The sequence below is a fragment of the Pogona vitticeps genome, chromosome 2 (genome assembly GCF_051106095.1).
Source record: "Pogona vitticeps strain Pit_001003342236 chromosome 2, PviZW2.1, whole genome shotgun sequence".
Taxonomy (NCBI): domain Eukaryota; kingdom Metazoa; phylum Chordata; class Lepidosauria; order Squamata; family Agamidae; genus Pogona; species Pogona vitticeps.
The window spans coordinates 236,463,675-236,484,044 of NC_135784.1; the positions used below are offsets into that span (position 1 = coordinate 236,463,675).

General features: G+C 40.1%; 1 protein-coding gene across 1 annotated transcript in view; it reads left to right on the forward strand.

Annotated features, from left to right (window-relative positions):
- Nucleotides 1-19,749, forward strand: part of PCSK5 (proprotein convertase subtilisin/kexin type 5) — a 357,644-nt gene extending 337,895 nt beyond the window's left edge. The window contains exons 30-37 of the mRNA XM_020787785.3: nt 3,449-3,666; nt 11,285-11,521; nt 12,370-12,600; nt 14,147-14,324; nt 15,720-15,937; nt 16,491-16,591; nt 18,194-18,377; nt 18,597-19,749. Coding sequence (XP_020643444.3) covers nt 3,449-3,666; nt 11,285-11,521; nt 12,370-12,600; nt 14,147-14,324; nt 15,720-15,937; nt 16,491-16,591; nt 18,194-18,377; nt 18,597-19,003 — 1,774 coding nt within the window. The 3' untranslated portion in view covers nt 19,004-19,749. The remainder of the gene's footprint in view (nt 1-3,448; nt 3,667-11,284; nt 11,522-12,369; nt 12,601-14,146; nt 14,325-15,719; nt 15,938-16,490; nt 16,592-18,193; nt 18,378-18,596) is intronic.
- The last annotated feature ends 621 nt before the right edge of the window (nt 19,750-20,370 follow it).

The window sequence follows — 20,370 nt, forward strand, 5'->3', positions numbered from 1 at the left end:
ACAGAGATCGAGGTTTTCTTCATATGTTTGAGTGTCATTCTCATCTCCATATGTTCTACACACAATGGACGGTAACATTTTTCTTGGAGGTGGTCTTGAATTCTCTGAACCAATTATTAATTTGCAGGTTAGGTGCACTTGCATTAGATGTGCACCTGTTAACCTGCACATGAACCTTCAGAAATGAAGTCCCTTCTGCTACATTCTTATCACAGTTTTTAAATATACTGTAGTGGGCTGCTTGCCTGTTGTCATTGGAGTATGTTGTGAGTAGTAGAAATTACTAGCTCACCATACTGGAATATTACCAATATATAAACATGCGTGACATCCTTTTTATTGAGTTACATATTTTCTTCTTCCAAAAAGACTGTCATAAAAACTAATCCTTTTGACAGCTGACTGCTCTTAATATATTAAGTCTTCTAAGCAAGTGATCTATATTACTTGTTTTCTGAGAAGACTATATCTGGAGTAACTGAAGAAAAGGTAAGATGACCTAACTTATTTTGACAAGTACAGTAACCAGAAAAGGAAAAGTGGGAGGAGCAATGGAGAATTAAGATTGAAAAAGTACCTGTAAACCCCTGAACCCATTTTTAAATGACATGTTGCTTAATCTTAATTCACACTTTTTATATTTAGGAGGGCCTTCCAGCTGCTCATATCACATTTCTGCCATTTCAGCAATTTACTTCAACAAGGGTTTTCACAGGTTTAGAATTATGGTCTGGATTTTTTGTAACATGGCATAATAATTAAAAACAAACTAATTATCATATCAAGACTTAAAAATTCAGAAATATTTAAAAATATACTATGACATAAAAATATTTTAAATCATTATGTAAAAGTATAAAACAGGTTTTAAAAACCCACTGATTAGTAACTGCCTGCTCATGTTTTTCTTTAATTTCCTCTTTCAGTTCTCCCAAAATCTTTAACTGTTTATCTGTTGATTTTCTTTTTTGACATTCCACAGGTGGAAAAAAACAACAGTACAAATAATACAGAGTTTTGTACAAATGTTCCAAGTATTACTAGTAATTCTGTCATCACAAGAATACATTTATAGTATCCTCCTTACGGCACATGAAACCGTTAGTCATTTTCACTCCTGATTTATGCTTCCCTTCACTACACATAATCATGGTTCTTCTTGTTCACATTCCAGTCACCACCCTTGCTTTAAGAAGCCCAGGATGGAATGCATTTTGTCTTCTCAAAAACCTGTCAGGTTGGTTAGACTTAGAGAGACTGACTGGTGCAGGACGTCATGGTTTGTTGGCAATTTTAATCTACGGCCACTCATGATGCCACATATCCAACACTATTCAAAGAGGTATAATACAACCTCCTGCAAATCTAGGGTCCTACAGATGTGTTGGACTACAACTCCCATAATGCTCAGTCAGCATGATAATTTCCCACACTGGCAATGAATGACTAAACTTGAACAGAACATCTACACATTATGACTTAGGATGAGACTAACATATTCTGTGAGATGCACCATCTCAACAATGTATTTTTGAATGACTGAAGTTCTCAGGCCAAGTTGACACACTGAAGATCCAGATTAATAATCTATACAGTGGTGCCTCGCATGACGACGTTAATTCATTCCAGCAAAATCGCTGTCGAACGAAAACGTCATAATGCGATATTTAAAAACCCATAGAAATGCATTAAAACCCAATTTTAAACTCATTGTCCAGTGAAGATCCTCCATAGCGCGGCCATTTTCGCTGCCTGTGCAGCGAGGAATCCATCCCAGAAAACGGGGGGGGCATGTTTTTTACCTGACGGCCATTTTGAAACCACTGATCAGCTGTGTGAAAATCATTGCTTTGCGATGATTGGTTACCGAAGCAGGGAATCGATCACTGCAAAGCGAAATTCCCCCATAGGGAACATTGTTTTACGATCGCTTTTGCGATCGCAAAATCTTCAACGTCAAGCGATTTCGTCGTCAAACGGAGTGCTCGTAAAGCGAGGCACCACTGTATATGGTAGGATGTGAGGTAGGATGTGTACTGGAATCACATGTCTTGACAAGGACACAGAACTGTATGTGTGGTGTGTAGTGGTTTTAATGTAGAACTCTAGTTCAACTAACTCAGACTCACCTTACTCACAGGGTTGTTGAGAAGATAAAAGTAGAAGAAAGAAATCCCTGTATACCATCTTGAAGTCACTGGTGGTAAAGGAGTGTAAAATGCAACAAACAAATAAAATAATGTAACACAAACCAAGGATATAGCCATCCCATATATGTGCGAATTATCCAGTTTTCTTAATGCTTCTGTTTTAGAAAGGGTAGCGGCAAAGCAGAAATTGTATTAGCATGTACAGCTGGGTATAGCAATTTGTTTCTTTAATAATAATAATAATAATAATAATAATAATAATAATAATAATAATAATAATAATAATAATAATAATAATAATAATAATAATAATAATAATAATAATAATAATAATAATAATAATAATAATAATAATAATAATAATAATAATAATATGATGCTGTCAAGTCAATTCTGACTGACTTATGGTGACCCTCTTCATGGTTTTCTAGGTAGAGAACACTTAGAAATAGTTTACCATTTTCTTCTTAGAGCAACACTCTGGGACTGTGCAGCTTGCCCAAGGCCACACAGACTGGTTCTTCTCCCTGCAGTCACAGTGGGGAATCAAATTGCCAGTTTCTGGCTCCACAGCCAGAAATCTGACTCACAGAGCTATCCAGCCAGCTAATTCCCTGTTTCCTAAGTGGTATATCCAGCCATGCACATTGTAATATGTTCCTTGGCATGAAGCCCTGTCATTTATTTATGTCAGCCAGAATATTATTGGTTAAAGCCACCAAATAACTCCATATATCCAAAATTGCCAAAGATTAAGAAGTCTGCCTAGGCATTTGCTCTTTCATGCCAGTTGAGTCATTTTGTGTGTAATAGCATAATTCCTATGCTGACTGGTGGCGAACACAGCTGAAATGTTCACTGATGGAGTTTTATGCCAGCATAACGTTTCAATTAGTGAGAGTGATAGGTGTTTTAGGTGAGTGTCCCTAAATCCATATGAAGGCTAGAACTGGATCACTTGCTACATCTCTTAAACAGATTTCCATCCACACTTTTCAGAAGCTGTTTTTATAAAATATACTGTCTTTTTCTATGTACAGGTCATAGGCCGGGGGGGGCACTCCAGAATCCTGTTATGAAGCCAGGAAAAAGCTCTCTGTTATCTGCTCTGCTTCTGCCAAGGCAGAAATTAAAATGTCTCCAATTGCACAGTGTTGTCTGTGCCGTAGAAATCCTGCGGGGAGCTACTGATGTTTTTCTGGAGAGAAGATGTCCGAGCATTACTAGTTCAAAGGGAAAGACAAAAATTCAGCATATTCCATTGCTTGATTCCGGCATGTTTGCTTTTAATTGTTTAGGGGCTTTTTTGCTGAAGATGGAATCTGCAGGACGTGCAGCCAGCCTTGCAGTACTTGTGAAGGAAATGCTACCAGATGCCTGTCCTGCAAATACCCCTTTCTCTTAGAGGAAGGGGAATGCAAACCTACATGCTCAGAAGGGCACTTTGCTACTGATGGAGTTTGTGAGCCTTGTCCCGAGAGGTGTCAGGAGTGCATTAATGGAGAGTCATGCAAAGGTACTGTAGAGAATAAGCAGGGGTCTCTGAATGTAATGGGGATGAGTGACTCATAAAAGTTGTAGAAAATGTGTTCAGCTCAAGCTGAGTTTTGTTCTATCCTTAGAATCACTTGTTTGCACATTTGTCAGGGAGTGGAACATTTAATCCATGCTAATGGTTATATTCAGCAAAAATTAGCTTCAGTTAAAAGAAAGCAACAGATTCCCAGACTAATTCCAGAAGATAAAGATCAAAACCCAATGATGTAAATCCTATTCAGCTCTTTCAGTATCTGTGTCAGAACATCCTAGGTGTATCTAATTAAGCATGCAGTCTAAATTTTAGCAGTGGTTTAACTTTTAACTGGCCGAAATAATCTTCACACAGTTACACAGCATAAGGCTGACAATGTCATCAGCCTTTTGTGGCATAGTTGACCAACAGCATTTCAGCCACTGATTTTATTGATTCATTTTGTTTACATCTTGCCTTCCTTCCCAAATTCACAAGACATGAAAAACAAGACCACAGTAGGTTATAACAAAGAAGCACAAAAAAGTATCAAAACAATATCAGACCCCAAATGAAATAAAAATCTCTTTTAAAGGTAAAGCAATTACCTCATAACTCTGCAGCTGTGAATCATTTTATTCACTGCTGATAAGGTATGACTGAAGTATAATTGGGAATTGAACATAAAATCCCAGGATGCCTGAGGGGACTCTGCTAAGTTTAGATAAGAAGTGTGTGTTTGTGTATGTGTGTGTGCAAAAAAGAGGTAATGCACACACATTCATAGGTACATATGCAGAGGCACCTTGAAAGTGATGACACCTGATTAGATCACCTACTGAAGAAACTATTTTTTTAAGTATGTGAGGCTTGTCTTGAGGCAAGATAAAAGTAGAATATGCTGCAATTTATTTTTATTCATGTGTGCATATTCTTCTCCTTGGTTCACTGGAAGGTTTTCGAAGAGTTGTAAGCTTGCTTCTGGCATGTGATATGAATTTGCCCAAATTAAGAATCTTGGTTAAAATACAATGAAGATTTCTGTATGCTCAAGTCTATATGTGCCCATTCCTGGAGAGAGCTGATCTGGCCAGGGTAGGACATGCCTTTGTTACATCAAGGCTGGATTACTGTAATATGCTTTATGTGGGGCTGCTGTTGGAATGTGTTTTGAAACAGCATGTCCAAAACATGGCTGCCAAATTGCTAACTGGGGCTGGACCCAGGGATCATATAACCCCTCTCTTACAGTAGTTCCACTGGCTGCTGGTATGTTTCTGGACACAATTCAAAGTGCTTGTTTTAACCTATAAAGCCTTAAAGGGCTTGGGTCTAAGTTATCTAAAACACCATGTCTCCTTGTATTAGCCTGCTCAGGTATTTATTAAGATGATTAGGAGAAGCCTTTCTCTCAGTCCCACCCCTCACAGGTGCATTTGGTGGGGACACAAGAGAGGGCCTTCTTTCTTTCTGTTCCCATACAAGATGGAGCAAGATGGGCCGTCCCTCCCCCGGAAGGCCCATCTTGCCCCATCTTTGGTGTCATTCTGCAAGCAGGTGAAGATATTTGTCTCCAGGCAAGTAGAGAAGTACGTGCGCGCGCGAACGGCGTCTGGACAGCAGGGGCCACGTGATGTTAAGCCCGGGCCGTGACGCTATAAAAGAGCACCGGCCCGGGACGCCTTTCTCTTTCGCTTTTGGCACCCACCCGCCCACCCCTTTTTCTAGTGTGATTTTGGTCGCCTGTTTTTTGGGGCCGGATAGGAATTTTTGACCTCTATCCTGATTGGCTGGTGGATGGGGGGATTTTTCGCCTATCCCACACTGGAAAGGGGTTTTTTGTTTGGGCAAATTTTGATGGTGGATCTTTATAATCGGTCACACGGGCGGGTAGTGCGGGAATAACTGGTTGTCACGGTGTCTCCCTTTGGTAATTATTAAAAATTAACAACGCCCCAGTCCTGACGGTTTCTGTGGATCGTGCGATTACAGGACCGAAGGCGACTGAGGTGCTTGCACACTTTCGAACCAAAGGTCATCAAATGCGATGGCTAGAGGTTCGGGGTGTTATTAGGCCTTAGAGGTTCCTTCTGTCATCGGATGGCTGGAACCTGGGGCCTGGGACTCGCCCATTGACTAATAAGGAACTATTTGGAGTTATTTCCCCGCACTACTGCAGGCCCCCTCAAGTTTGGAACTGGTTCTTTACTTGGTTGAATTAATTTAGCATTAATAAAGTGTGGCCCATATTTAAACCCAAGTTAGTTGTCTGCGTCATTATTTCCAGGCTTGGGGAGCAAATAGCTTCACCTGAGCCATCAACTAGAAAAACTGATGAATCAGGCTGGTTCATGTTTCAGTTTGCAATCCTTTTTGGGGGTCCTGTTTTGCTGAAGCAAAACATAGCACCAAACTTTTAGTCGCTCAGCACTTTGTTGGACTACAGCAAAACAGATACCTGCCCGACTCCTTGCCACTGCCCCTGTTGCCTCCCTACCTGGTCATGCTGCCTCCACCACCTTCGCTGCCACCGCCTCCTGCACAAGCGCCCACCGCCCAGCTGATAGGTGGGCACATGTGCAGAGGCATCAGGCCCAGCTCTTGGAAGGAAAGCAGACTCACTGTCTCTGACAATGGGAGCAGAAGCAGTGGAGACAGTGGCAGAATCACGTAGGCATTGTGGGCAGTGGGAAGGGGGCAAGCAGGTGGGCATTTCCAGTGGCATGAACCGGTTCGTTTTCAGGGGGTTTGTAGTGGTTCATGGTTGCTGGCTACCTATGAACAATGAACCATCACAAACCACTGGTTTTCCAGTTTGTGCTCATCTCTACAGGCAAGCTTTACCTTAATGACTGGCTGCCTGAGTAGTGTTTCTAAATGGATAGTCGTGCCTTACTGCTTTGAATGCATTTTTGATGTTTGCTGTCTTTTAGTGGTGCTATCTGTTTGATCCTTTTTAGTATTTGTATACTTACTGTTTTTTAGCTTTTAATATTCTCTTTTAATGATGCCGGTCACCTCGGGTTGTTCTTGAGGAGAAAGTCAGGGCAAAAATATCTTAAATAAATAAATATAGAAAACGTTGCAGTCAATTAGTCTTAAACAGTCCTTTTGAACAACTCATTAGTGTAGAAGTAATACATGTGAGGGTGTCTATATTCAGTCAGCAGCTCTCATACACGTTCTAACTTGTGGACATTCATTAGACTATAAAGCATACCCTATAACTGTTTCATCTTTATACACATAGGGTTTCTTTAGTTTGGTTGTTTTTGAAACTGGAAAAAAAATGAAAGCAATCCTGCACTCATAATCTTGTATGCTCCCCAGTTCATATGTGAAGGCCATACCCTCCAGCTCCCAAAAGCACACAGGATGGCACCACTCTTGCGTTTTCTGTGAATAGAAGAAATTTGCATGCATGTAGTGCCTCTTCACAAAGTCTCCTGAACACGCATATTTTGGGGGCAGGGTTTTCCACCACAGTCTTGTCTTGGTTCTTTTCCCATCACCAACCCCATTCAATTTAATCAGTAGTAGAAGTGCTCCTAATTGAAACCTGGCTGTAGCAGGTCAAGTTTTACAGTGATATTTATTTATCTGTTTATTTACAGGTATTTAAAAAACACTCAGATTCAAAAATTTCAAAGTAAGATAGAATAATAATAAAACTTAAAATATATACAATGCACCAATAGACAATACAAAATGCACAATATAAAAATCAGTAATATATTAATTTATAGTCTTCATTTTGTTTGTGAGACTGTTGTTAGGCTGAACTACTGTACATAGGGAAAATATACTTGCTTAAAAAGATCTTTTCAACATGACTCTTGCAGCACTCTGGATTGTAAACATTAACTGAGGATACTTCACTGCCCAGAGAACACAGTTTTAAACTGTGTACAACACAACAAGAGGAGTTGTGTGAGTCAAATGAATTAATAGCCAAGTTTACATCTGCATAGCTGGAAGAGGCAGTTAGGAAAGGCAAGAAGAGTAAAGCTGCTGGACTAGATTATATTCAGGTGGAGCAGACTGAGCAGTTTGAAAGTTTGGCTATTCTTTTTTTTTAAATGATTGTCTTAAAAATAATAAAATTCCAAACATAGTGGAAGAAACATGTGCAATTTCTATATTAAAGCCAGGTAAAGAACGGGGGGAATCCTAGAAGCTACCAGCTGATCTCATTAGTCAGTCATCTATACAAAGTACTTGAAAGAATGATATTGAGTTGATTACTACCCAAAGTTGAACCCTTTCTTGTGCCTCAAAAAGTAGGCTTTAGACCTGGTAAGATTGAGATAGCGATAATCCTGAGTAAAAAAAAGTTTTATTTATGCTAGTGATCTAGTTCTATCAGTTCAGAGAGACATTTTTGAAGACATGGAACTCCAAGTTGCCATTGTACTAGAAGCTCTTGAAGCAAACTATAAGGACAACCAATTAAAACCTCATCCCTTAAAAATTCAGGTCTGTGCTTTTCACTTAAGAAATAGAGAAGCTGCAAGGAAATGCAAATAGCTATGTGTGTGTGTGCAGCTAAAGTATTGTTATCCTATTAAATATGTGGTTTTAATCTGGAGTGGACATTGACATATTAAAAAAATGCTTAGGCATCAAGTATAAAATTGCTGTCAGGAATTGCCTATTGAGAAAACTTATGGAACTAATGGGGGACTCGCCCTCAAACTTTGTGGATATCAGCCCTGGCCTAGTGCTATTTTGCTGCTGAATATACTTGTCTCATGTGGGACAGATCTGTACATGCTATACATGTAAACGCAGATCTAAATGAGACATGTAAATTATCAATTGTATGAAACCAGTTATGTAGATACTAAATGGCAGATACTGCTCCAACGGAAGTACAACAGAAAGTGCAGGAAGTGATCAGCCTTCCATCCTTCCGAGGTCGGTAAAATGAGTATCCAGCTTGCTGGGGGGGGGGGCAATGTGTAGCCTGCATAATTAAATTGTAAACCGCCCAGGGAGTGCTTGTAGCGCTATATAATATTGGCGGTATATAAGTCCAATAAATAAATAAATAAATAAATAATGGAAGAAATAAGGTATCAAATACAGCTCGTCATTTACATGAGCACCAACCTCCAAGGAGAAGACTTAAATCTAAAAAAGGCTTCTTAAACATTATCAGAGCACTTAATAGTTCAACAAAGGAGGAATGCCCAACTAGGTCTGTGGAGACCTAGAATTACCTATTTAGCAGAATGGAAGGAATCAGTGGAGCAGGCAGTGCTAAGGTAAAATCCTGGATAGGCTCTGTGAATAGGGAAGTTAGTGTCGGACAATCTTGAGAAATGGGGATATTCATCTGCTGGAGTGACTGAATGTGAATGTGGAGAAAACCCAGACCGAATGGCATGTATATCAACATCTATTATGTCTTGACAAAGACAATCTTGCCAGGGGAAGAGATAATGCAATTGCTGTAGTATGATTTTGGTTGAAAATTATTTCATTTATTTGTTAGAATATCTAATCATCTATTGTATTCCCATGTAATATTTAAATGGATTTTAAAAATGTTTTATAAGTGAATATTAATACAGCCATTCTGCATATTTCAAAGCTCTGACACAAACAAAGAAATAATGTTATCCTAAACCTAAAAATGATGGGGCAATGTCCAGTTTGTGAGGGAAAGGCATTCCACATAGGTTGTGCTACAACCCTAAAGACCTTGCTCTGAACAGTTCCATATGTCTTTAAGGACTGAATGGGTTAAATATACTTCAATTAGAAAAATGGGCAAAAGAATGGATAAGAAAGAAACGAGAGGGTAGAATAATGACAGGATTTGAAGAGATTATTGAAAAATTAGAAGCAATGAAAAATAGAAAGGGGATAGTAAGCAAAATATACAAATTGTTAGTACAGGCGGAATATGAACTGCATGCATTAAAAGATTTGTGGCAAGAAGATTTGGTTCAAGAAATTAAAGGGGAAGATGAGTGAAATGTGGAATAAAAGAATAATGAAGAACATGTCATAAGGGTTAAAGAAAATTGTTATGAAGTAGAGTGGAAATGGTATTAACACTGGTCGTAGTTGAATATATTAAATAAAAAGTATCATCTCTGTGCTGAAAGGGTAAGAAATAAAAAAGGATGTATTTACACATGCGGTGGCCCTGCAAAATAAGGAGGAAGAAATGGATGGTGATTTTTAAGGTGAATAGGGAAATAATTGGACATATACAAATCCATTCATTGATTCATTCATTCATTCAATTTGTATCCCCCTTCCATTAGTGTCACAGCACTACTCTGGGTGGGTTCGTCATCGCTTAGTCATTTAGTCGTGTCTGACTCTTCGTGACCCCATGTACCAGAGCACGCCAGGCCCTCCTGTCTTCCACCGCCTCCCGGAGTTGTGTCAAATTCATGTTGGTAGCTTCGATGACACTGTCCAGCCATCTCATCCTCTGTCGTCCCCTTCTCCTCTTGCCTTCACACTTTCCCAACATCAAGTTCTTTTACAACTCATAAAATAGCAAAACAAAAATGAAAATAGAAAAATTAAAACAGATAACAATAACCCTAAAAAAATATGGCACTGACTAATCTCAGAGTGGATGAAGGAAAAGAGGGGAGGGAAGAAGAGGGGAAGAGAGAATATCTCCAGTGAGTGCCTTGTTGAATATAATATCAAATGAAGAGAGAAGGAATTAATGATAATGGTGTGGTGGCAAGGTTAAGAATTGGAAAAGTGATAACCAAATTAACGTTGAAGAATTGTATAAAGAAATGTAGAATATGGAAATTAATGACAAATTGATTAGTGAAATGAAAATTAGAAGAGGAATATCAAAAGTAATGATTTCAAAGAAATGTGGAATATATTTTGTAATTTGTGTTTTGGGAAGGGGTATTTACCAGGAAAATAATCAATGTGTTTCTGGATAAAATGGGGTAGTATGAAATGCAAGGATAAAGAATTAGAATCTAGTTCCAAGGGGGGGGAGGTGACACAGAGTGGAGAAAAGTTATGATAAATTTGTTTAACTCAATGTTGTATATAGTTATTGGGGGAAGTCTGTCTTTTTTTAAAAAAAGGAACAAAGAAGATTGGATGGGTCTATAAGGGAGAATGTGATCTGTCAGGTAACTAGATCCCAAATTATTAAGGTTTTACAAAATAACAAAGTCTTAAACCTATTGTTGTTTAGTCGTTAAATTGTGTCCGACTCTTCGTGACCCCATGGACCAGAGCACGCCAGGCCCGCCTGTCTTCTACTGCCTCCCAGAGTTTGGTCAAATTTATGTTGGTAGCTTCAATGACACTGTCCATCCATCTTGTCCTCTGTCATTCCCTTCTCCTCTTGCCTTCACACTTTCCCAACATCAGGGTCTTTTCCAGGGAGTCTTTTCTTCTCATGAGATGGCCAAAGTATTGGAGCCTCAGCTTCAGGATCTAAACCTGACTGAGTAGCAAATAAGCATTAAGTGCAGTTCATTCTTTAACTTTGTGTGTGTGTGTGTGTGTGTGCATTTCTAGACCTGTTGTAGCCAACAGACAGTAGGACACAGAGAATTTTTTGGCATATCACATAATTACTTGCAGATCCTGATACAATTCTACTTTCTTTTCTTCATAGTGTGCATTCCACCATATCGTCTGCTCAATGGGATATGCTGGGCTGATTGTCCATCTGGCTATTTCACTGACTCTGTCCGCTGCTTTCCCTGTGACCAAGACTGCAGAGAATGTGAAGGGCCAGATTCTGATGATTGCACAGAGTGTCTCTATGTTTCCTCTGTTTTATACAATGGCAAATGTTTAGAAGGCTGCCCAGATGGCACGTACAGCAATGAAGAGACTCAAAACTGTGAAGGTATTTATTTATGTGTTGTAACAGGTAGGGGGTTTAGGCTGCAGAAATTCGACCACTGAAGAATGCCATTTTTTGGATTATGAATCTCATAGCCAGCAAGAGCATTAAAGAATATTATGAAGTAATTCACATAAATATATAGAAACAGGCAATAGAATATATAATGCTAGATAGCAAATACACAGACTATTCTTGCCATGCTACTGAGTTTATGCTCAGGATTCAATGGAATATATCAGCTGATTATGTGGTTGCTGTGGATGGAATTGAGAGGAGATAATCATCCTCTTCCCAAGCCTCTCTGCACCCCCAAAATGTATCCTGGAAGACTTGGAAATTCTTCAGAGCCAATTCTGGGTTCCATGGATAGCGGTGGAGTGAGTCAAGCCTGGGAATAAATTTCAGTTGCTCCGATAGTCAAGTAGCAGTGTGATGGTGGATGCAAATCTACAGTTATAACCTAGTTTACTTTAGTTTATATTGACTGTGGCATGTTGAGGGTTGTTATCAAACTTTGCAGCAAGCCAAATACAAGGGAAATCTATACAGAAATGCATTTTTCACAAATAATGTACCTTTCACAATCCCCTGATGATAAGATTAAAAATCAATGTATCATATTATGGAAATCTCTTGCTTAGGAAGAATAGAAAGGTTATTCGTGCTTATCTTTCCATTTCTTGACAGTTGTTTACATTTTTAATAGACTGAAGAAGACACAAGCTACCATGGAAAACTTGTAAGAACTCATGGCAAGAAAAACACTGTGCACACAAAAACACACACTTGGTGTCTCAGCCAAAAGCATTAAATTTGGTCCAATATTTGTGATTTGTTCCCCCTTTCAGACTGTGACAGGAGATGCCTCACCTGTTCATCCTTCGCTTCCTGCCTAACCTGTAGAGAAGGCTACTTAAGGACAGATGCTGGCTTCTGCATAATGCCCCAAGAATGCTCCCCCAATGAGTACTATGATGGATGGGCCAAGAGGTGCAGGCCTTGTCACAGAAACTGCCTGGGTTGTACAGGGCCTGCGAAAGAACACTGTCTCCGCTGCGAAAAGCACAGGCATCTCCTCAGTAAGGATGCTCAGTTGCCAGGCTTATGTTTTCTTCTTGTTTTTCTGTATTTAATGTATGTAGAGTCTAGCCTGGTCCAGGGTGGTTGGTTTCTCTTTTATGAGTGTATAGGGTTCCTTGAATCACATAACAATAGAGGAGGGAACTTGTTGGAGCCCATGGACAGTTATCTGGCAGTAAATGAATCCTAATCTTTCTGTAACCTATTAGTAGATCTTTTCCTTCCCCTGAGGAACTGAACTTTCAACATCAGTATCATCCCCTTTTATCTTTTTTTTTTCCAAGTGCTGTCTCGCCATGAAGATTCATGGACAGCACTTGGCATCTCAGCCAAAAAAAGTCATGAAACCTACGGAAGAACTCTGAGAGTTTAATCTGAGTTTAGTCATAACTGAAAATGGGCAACCACCGAAGCTTAACTATGTGGGGCTGTGAGCACCCAGCCAGCAGCCCCTCCTGTAGTGCCCATGGGACCAGGGTCTCTCAGCAATACCTCTATAGGATCCAGCTCAGGTGTGTTTTTTTGGAGGGGGGCTCAGAACAGCTGTTATTTGTGCCACAGTGTCACTCCCTCCCCCTGCCCCAGGGGATTAATCTTGAAACCCTTGGGCACCACTTGCCAACTTGGGACCCGGGTTCACTTCACTGGAGTTCCCCGGAGTCCAGGTTCTGGAAAGCGGGAAGGAGAGCTAAGGTGCAGGAAGCGCTTCCCCTTTTAAGGAAGGCTTGTATAGATGAGCAAAATAAGTCAGGCTCTGCAGTCTGTCTCTACCCGTCCCCTCCCTTGGCATGCCTCTCATTTGCCTCTCCAGGTTGATGTCCTAACCTTACCCAAAACACATCTCTGGAGTCTCCAATGTCTCACTTCTGTCACAAGCAAGCAAACCAGGCAAGGATAGGCAGCTTCCAGCATCCTCCCACAACTCCTCTTTTTTTGGAGATAGGTGACAACCTCCTGCCTTCCCAGTATTGCCCTTTTATTCTCCCTGAGCCTGCCTCCTCCAGCTGTCTCTCATCAAGGAACGGTCTCTCCTTCAGCTGTGCCTGCCTGGTCCTGAGGAAACCTACTCCCCTCCCCCGCACCTCCGCCGGTCAGATCCTGAGAAAACCCACCTGGCAGCTGCCTGTTACTTATGTGCTAGGATCAGACCACTCACTAGGGATGCATGCCTGTACCCCCTAAAAAGGCTGGATCTGGGATTTGCCTTCTACAGATGTAAGGACTCCACTTACAAAAAAATGGCCCTACCTAATTTTTAGGGGGCCTCCTCCATGTACCACTTCTACCCCACTCAGCAGAGTCCCCACATCCCCTGTGTTGGGTTTGTTATGACCAATTGTGTGCTACAGTGGGAGGTGGGTGGGTGTGGGGAAGGGTGGAATGTCACTTCAGCCAGCCCACATCAATGAGCATAAATCTGTCTCATGCTGTGAGACTGTTTCAGCACCTATAAATTTAATCATTTTAATAATAAATTTAGTGTTTTCTTCCAAGTGAGAAAAGGGAATGTTGTGTGTACTTTATCGTGTGCTGTCCATCCTGCAGATGGAACCTGCGTTGAACTCTGTCCAAATGGATATTATGCGGATAGTGATGACAACCAGTGCTATGCCTGCCACAAGACCTGTGAAACATGCTATGGGAAGCACCACACACAGTGCATCTCCTGCCCACCCACCTGGTACAAGCAAGAAAAGGAATGTGTGCCAGCCTGTACAACTGGGTAAGATCTTGGGCTGTCAAGGCTCTGTTTGATAAATGTGTACTACAGTACCTATAGTGAAGAGGTGCCCATCCTGAAATTTTCTTGGAATACTGACATGAAATATGTTTAATAACTGGCAACCAAAAGATAAAGGAAAGAATCAGCTAATATCTACCAGTGCTGCAGCCTCCGTGCAGGGAAAGTTGAGTGTCTAGATGTATGAGTTGGAACTTCATATGTTGGCTCAAGCTTAACTATTACATGCCATACTGGGCCAAGATGGGGAAACACCATTCATGAGACATATTTGCCAAAGCAGAGCTTGAAGAAGTTACTTTTTTGAGCTGGAACTCTACAAACCTCCCAGTTAGCTTCCCCATGAAAAAGATGTATGAGAAGTAGTGACAACAAACCCATCTGCCATTCATCCTTTTTTTTCTCTCTCTTTCACAAACAGAACTGGCCCTCATATTAAGCAAAGCAAAACAGCTAGCCCACGGAGCAGCAGGAGGACTTAGCTACAGCCGAGGGTCCTCCACTATGTTAGAAAACACTAGCCCACTGTTACTGCTTAAGCAAGGTTTAACATCAGGTCTAGTCAGCTTCTATATAAGGAATGGGGGGGGGACACAATCCTGTCCCTTACCTCAGGCAACAGAATGTCATCACCCAACCCTATTCACAAGCTTCCACACTGACATATTTTTACATACTAGACTATAGAAATTATTTGGCCATTTTGGTTCCTATGAAGTGTTGCAGCCTAGCTTCTAGAAAGATTAGCTAGGATGAACCATATTATCACTGTCCTGAGACCGCTGTACTTACCAGTGAGTTGCTGGGCCCTAATTAAGGTCTAGCCTATAAAACCTAATTGGCTTGGAATCCAGATTCATGAGGCAACACCTCCCATATTACCACAGTCAGCTAGGTCACTTCTGTGTCCAGGAAATGCCCAGCACAAACCAGCCAAGAAGATAGGAGTGTTAGGGGGAGGCTTTTCCATTGGTGGCTTGCTGATTGTGGGCGTGTTAGCCACTCAGTCAAAGTTTGATTAGCAGCCTCCCAGAGCATTTTACAATGAAAATTAAGAGACATCATTTATCCAAGCATTTAATTCCCGATGCAATTGTTTTTTGGTTTCTCCATTAGATTATTACTCTCATTCCCAAAGTATTTCACTGTAGTAACACAATTGACTAGTGCTATTTTTGTAGGCATTTTGGATTAATGTTAATAAGCTGCTCTGCCGTCCTCTCTTGGGGGAAGGATGAAATAAAGAATTATAAGAATAAGATGGTTATTAAAAAGCACAAAGAACTCCAAATATCCATTTGGGAGGACTGCAAACTGTACTGCAATCAAAGAAAATCCCCCCCAACCCCAAAATTGGATCCTTTTTGTCTGTTTCAGCTATTACACAAATAATCTTACTGGAACTTGTGAGACATGTCACAAAAGCTGCAAGGAATGTTTTGGACCTGAATCTACAGCCTGCCTGTCCTGTGATGACCATTTCTTCCTGTTGCGCTCCAAGAATGAATGTCACATCTCCTGCCCAGAATCTTACTATGGGGACAATGATAAACACACCTGTGAAAGGTGCCACCCAGTGTGCCGTTCTTGCTCTGGTAGGATGTGATACTAGATGTTTCTCTTGTAACAAAGGAATCCTTACACTTCCATAGTTATTCTCTCTTTGTCTAATGAACCTTTGTCTGGAGGCAAAGGCAGTACAATTTGGGGAGAATTGATTCTGCCCCACCTCATATTCTGCAAGTTCACATTGCTAAAGCTGTATTGTTGATCTGTTTCTCCTCCTGTTTTAGTGGAAATTATTGCACAACATAATGTTTTGCCTAGCTCAAATTATTCAGATAAGAGAAGGCGTAATAGGTCTTTGGTACCATGGAAAATGTCATGACTTTTATCTGTGTGGGAGTTTTGAACTCAGACTAGGGTCATAATTTGTTCAAATGCTTCTCCAAGAACCATGATACCATAGTAATAATGCCCACAGCAACCACTGAACATCTGTGTACACTTTCCTTCCAGTATATGGCTAAAAATCAACAGGAGGCTTCTCAAATACACATTTGTGGTAACTTAAAATTAATAGTACTAAGAATTAGATTGTTTCCTATAAATCCTCTTCTTAATATTATATTGTTTGTTGCTTTTAAGGGAAGGGGCCATTCAGCTGTACATCCTGTGTGTGGAGTTACAAATTCGCTGCGGGTATCTGCAATTCAGCGTGCTTAATAGGAAAATACAGAGTCTCAGAGGTACTTCCTCATACAGTTGGTTAAAAAAAATGAAGATATAACACATATTCTCTGCTTTAACTGACAGTTTCATTCAACCACCAATCACTTTCACCACTACTTTCACACTTAGAACCAAAAGCAGATTTAAAGTATTCTTTATGCTGTGACTGTCTCCATATCAATTGGTCTAAAACAATCTTTTTTGCTTGCTGGTCTTCATATATGAAATGACTAAGGAAAAAACTTGAGTAGCTTTTTAAGAACAGTTCCATTCTTCCTCCTGTTGCTTTGGACGGCTACTTTCCATCAATTTGAGTATAATTTGAGATTAATAATAATAACCATGTGCCATCAACTCTGACTTATGGTGACCCTTTTCAGGGTTTTCTAGATAGAGAGTACTCAGAAGTGGTTTACCATTCCCTACTTTTGGGGTGCCCTGGGATTGTGCAGCTTGCCCAAGGCCACATAGGCTGGCTCTTCCCTCAGGAGACCCAGTGACCCAGTCTAACGCTCAACCTCTGGCACAGCCAGGTACCTAACTCATTGAGCTATCCAACCAACACTTTAAGACAAGAGCAGAACATTTCTGTGGTATGTATACCTTTTCATCACTGTACAGTGGTGCCTTGCAAGACGATGTTAATTTGTTCTGCGAAAATTGCTGTCTTGCAAAAACATCATCTTGCAAAATGCAGTTCCCCATTGGAATGCATTGAAATCTATTTAATGCGTTCCAATGGGGGGGGAATCGTCGTCTTGCGAAAATTGTCCATAGAAAACATTGTCTTGCGAAACGCGGTTCCCCATTGGAATGCACTGAAATCTATTTAATGCATTCCAATGGGGGGGGAACCGTTTTTCAAAGCATCAGTCTAAAAAAACCCCCATCTTGTGAAACACGGTTCCCCATTGCAATGCATTGAAATCTATTTAATGCATTCCAATGGGGGGGGGAAACCGTCTTGCGAAGCATCTGTCTTTTTTTTTTTTTTTTTAAACGGTCTTACGAAGCACGGACCCAAACATCATCTACCAAAAATCGCCCATAGGAAAAACCGTTTTGTGAAGCGCAACAGCAATCACAAAAACCCATTGTCTTGCGGATTAATTGTCCCGTGAGGCAATCATCTTGTGAGGCACCACTGTATATGAGCAATGGTTTTTTTATTGTCTTCTGAGAAGAATGGCTACACAGTCTTAGATCATTTATAGTTATAAATTATGGCAGATTAAATGCAGATAATTGTGCTGATCACGGCTGATACTGGCTGGTTTTTGGCACAGCAAAATTATTGCTTTACTTTCTAGTTTTTTATTATAAAAAACAAAGAAAAATGGCTAGATCTTAATTACATTTTCACATGCCAATAGAATTTTTCCCTCCTTGAAAGATGTAGCAATGAAACAGGAGGAGATGTATTTTTAAGGTAGACAGAGGCACTGCACAGATGTGTCCATCTCATTCTCAAATGGACTAAGTCGTTGTGCAAGGCGATAAACCTGTCCTTGTATTATTGTCACAATCTGCAGAGACTTCAGTACAGTTGTGAAAAGAGCATTGTAAGTGTCGTCTGAATATCCAAGACGAAGTTTCTTTTTGTGTTTCTCGTTTTCCAGAACTCAACAAGATGTGAAGAATGCCATGAATCTTGTATGCAGTGTAAAGGACCTGGACCTCTCAACTGCACTGTTTGTCATCTTAACATGCAACTATATCTAGACGAAAATCGCTGTGTGCCCTGCTGCAAGAGTTCTGAACTTGTTCAGACTCAGGAATGTTGTGACTGCAGTGATATGCCAGGTAAAGATGATGAGCAGAAAAGCATTTTTTTTAAAAAAAATAAAATAAGGATCTAAAAGCACTTGAACAGTTCCCCAAATACCTGAACAGCTGAGATGCTGGATGCATATCAGTATAAGCATGCAACAGGATATAAAGTATTATTTATTCTTATCCCAAAATATATTTCTACTTTTAATATATGACTACATGAAGTGTTTGTTTTCTATTCTTTTTTAGATGAGTGTATATTACGCATTCCTCACATGCTAGAGGAAACAAAAGGGAAAGCTACAGCTTTGGTTGTTGCCATATTCATTTTGTTGAGCCTCATCATCGGAGCTATTGTTTTCATGTGGCGACGATCACGCGTCAAGCCCAAACCAGTTAATCATGGTGGATATGAGAAGTTGGCAGATAATGCAAAAGGACTCAGCTCATTGAAAAGCAACCACTACCAGAGCACCAGCTATCAAGAAGATCAAGTGATTGAATACAAGGACCGGGATGAAGATGAGGACGACGACGACGATATTGTCTATATGGGCCAAGATGGCACAGTGTACCGTAAATTTAAATATGGTCTTCTGGAGGATGATGAAATGGATGAACTGGAGTATGATGATGAAAGTTACTCCTTTAGATAACTTGTAGTGTTTAATCATTTTGGTTTTGCTGCCCAGCTCACTGAATTAGTGAAAGATTATAAATGCCTTATAAACTCAGAATCTCACTTGAACGGAAAAGATAAACATTTACTACATACCGGCCCCTTACATAGATTCTCCCACCACCACCACCTTTTGGAAGGAAAAGGCCATCAACTTATCACTGTTAATACACAAGTGGTGGTAAAATACTACCTTGGTAAATGGTGGCCTCAGAAATTCTTCCAACATAGTTTAATTTTACTTGCTTCCTCCTATACCTTTTCAATCAATTATGTTGGTGGCAGATTGAATGTTTTTAATTACGAAGGAATATCTGAATTTAAGAGCTGCATTTGTCTTGGCACGAAGGAAATAATTACTTCTCAAAGGCTGGGCAAAATGACAGTCTTTCTTCAACTGACATGACTCCATTTGTTTTACCAGTAATCCATGCATTTAGTGTGGCATACTAATGCTACATCGACTTTTTACATATGAAAGGGATAACTGGTAACTCCAGCAACACATCACTGAAAAAATTAAGAATGTGCATTGTAAATGGTCTGTAATTTTAACAATTCTAGCCTGTATCCATTATTAGAGCCACTCTGGTAGGAATGCTTGATCATAGGTAGAGGGGATACCCAACGCCATTTGTAGTACTAAAAGCTTTTGGTTCTAGCTTTCAGCAAAATATATTTATGTACATTTATGTTACACTAAATATATCTGGCAAAAGGTCAGTTTGTACATGAATGTTTTGCACTTGATAACTGGAGCTCACAATCTGCAGTAGAGATGTTCCCAGCAATGAACATATCCATTTAGAATGACTGGCCTTGATGGTATGTTATGCTGAGATATAGGTTAACATTATGAAACTAACCCAAAGTGAGTTTAAGGATCCTCTGCTCCCTTGCCGTTCAGCAAAGTTAAGAGGAGACTGGAAATATCCTCATCCAGTTTACCTTAAAAACTATTTAGTATTATTGCCAGATGCAAAACTGTGGTTAATCCTTATGCACCAGGATGGCATATTTCAGTCCCTCAGAATCATGTTTTCTTGCAGAATGCAAGATGAGCATTTTGCAGCAGTATCATCTGAAGAGTGGTGAACAATATCCTTAAGGTCCAGTCTACAGTTGTATACAGTGTGTTTCTTCATAGACAAAAAAGCAGCCAGGTCAAAGTTCTATCAACAAATTTAATGTTTTTGGTGATTAGCATATTTTGCATGGACAACAGCATTACCATAATGGGTCAAAAAATGTCCCAGGTTGTTTTTTTTAACAAATGTGATGGCAAGAAGCAGATTCCAGTTGTCAGTAGGCTGGCCCCAAGTGGAGTGAATGCTGGAACTCTCC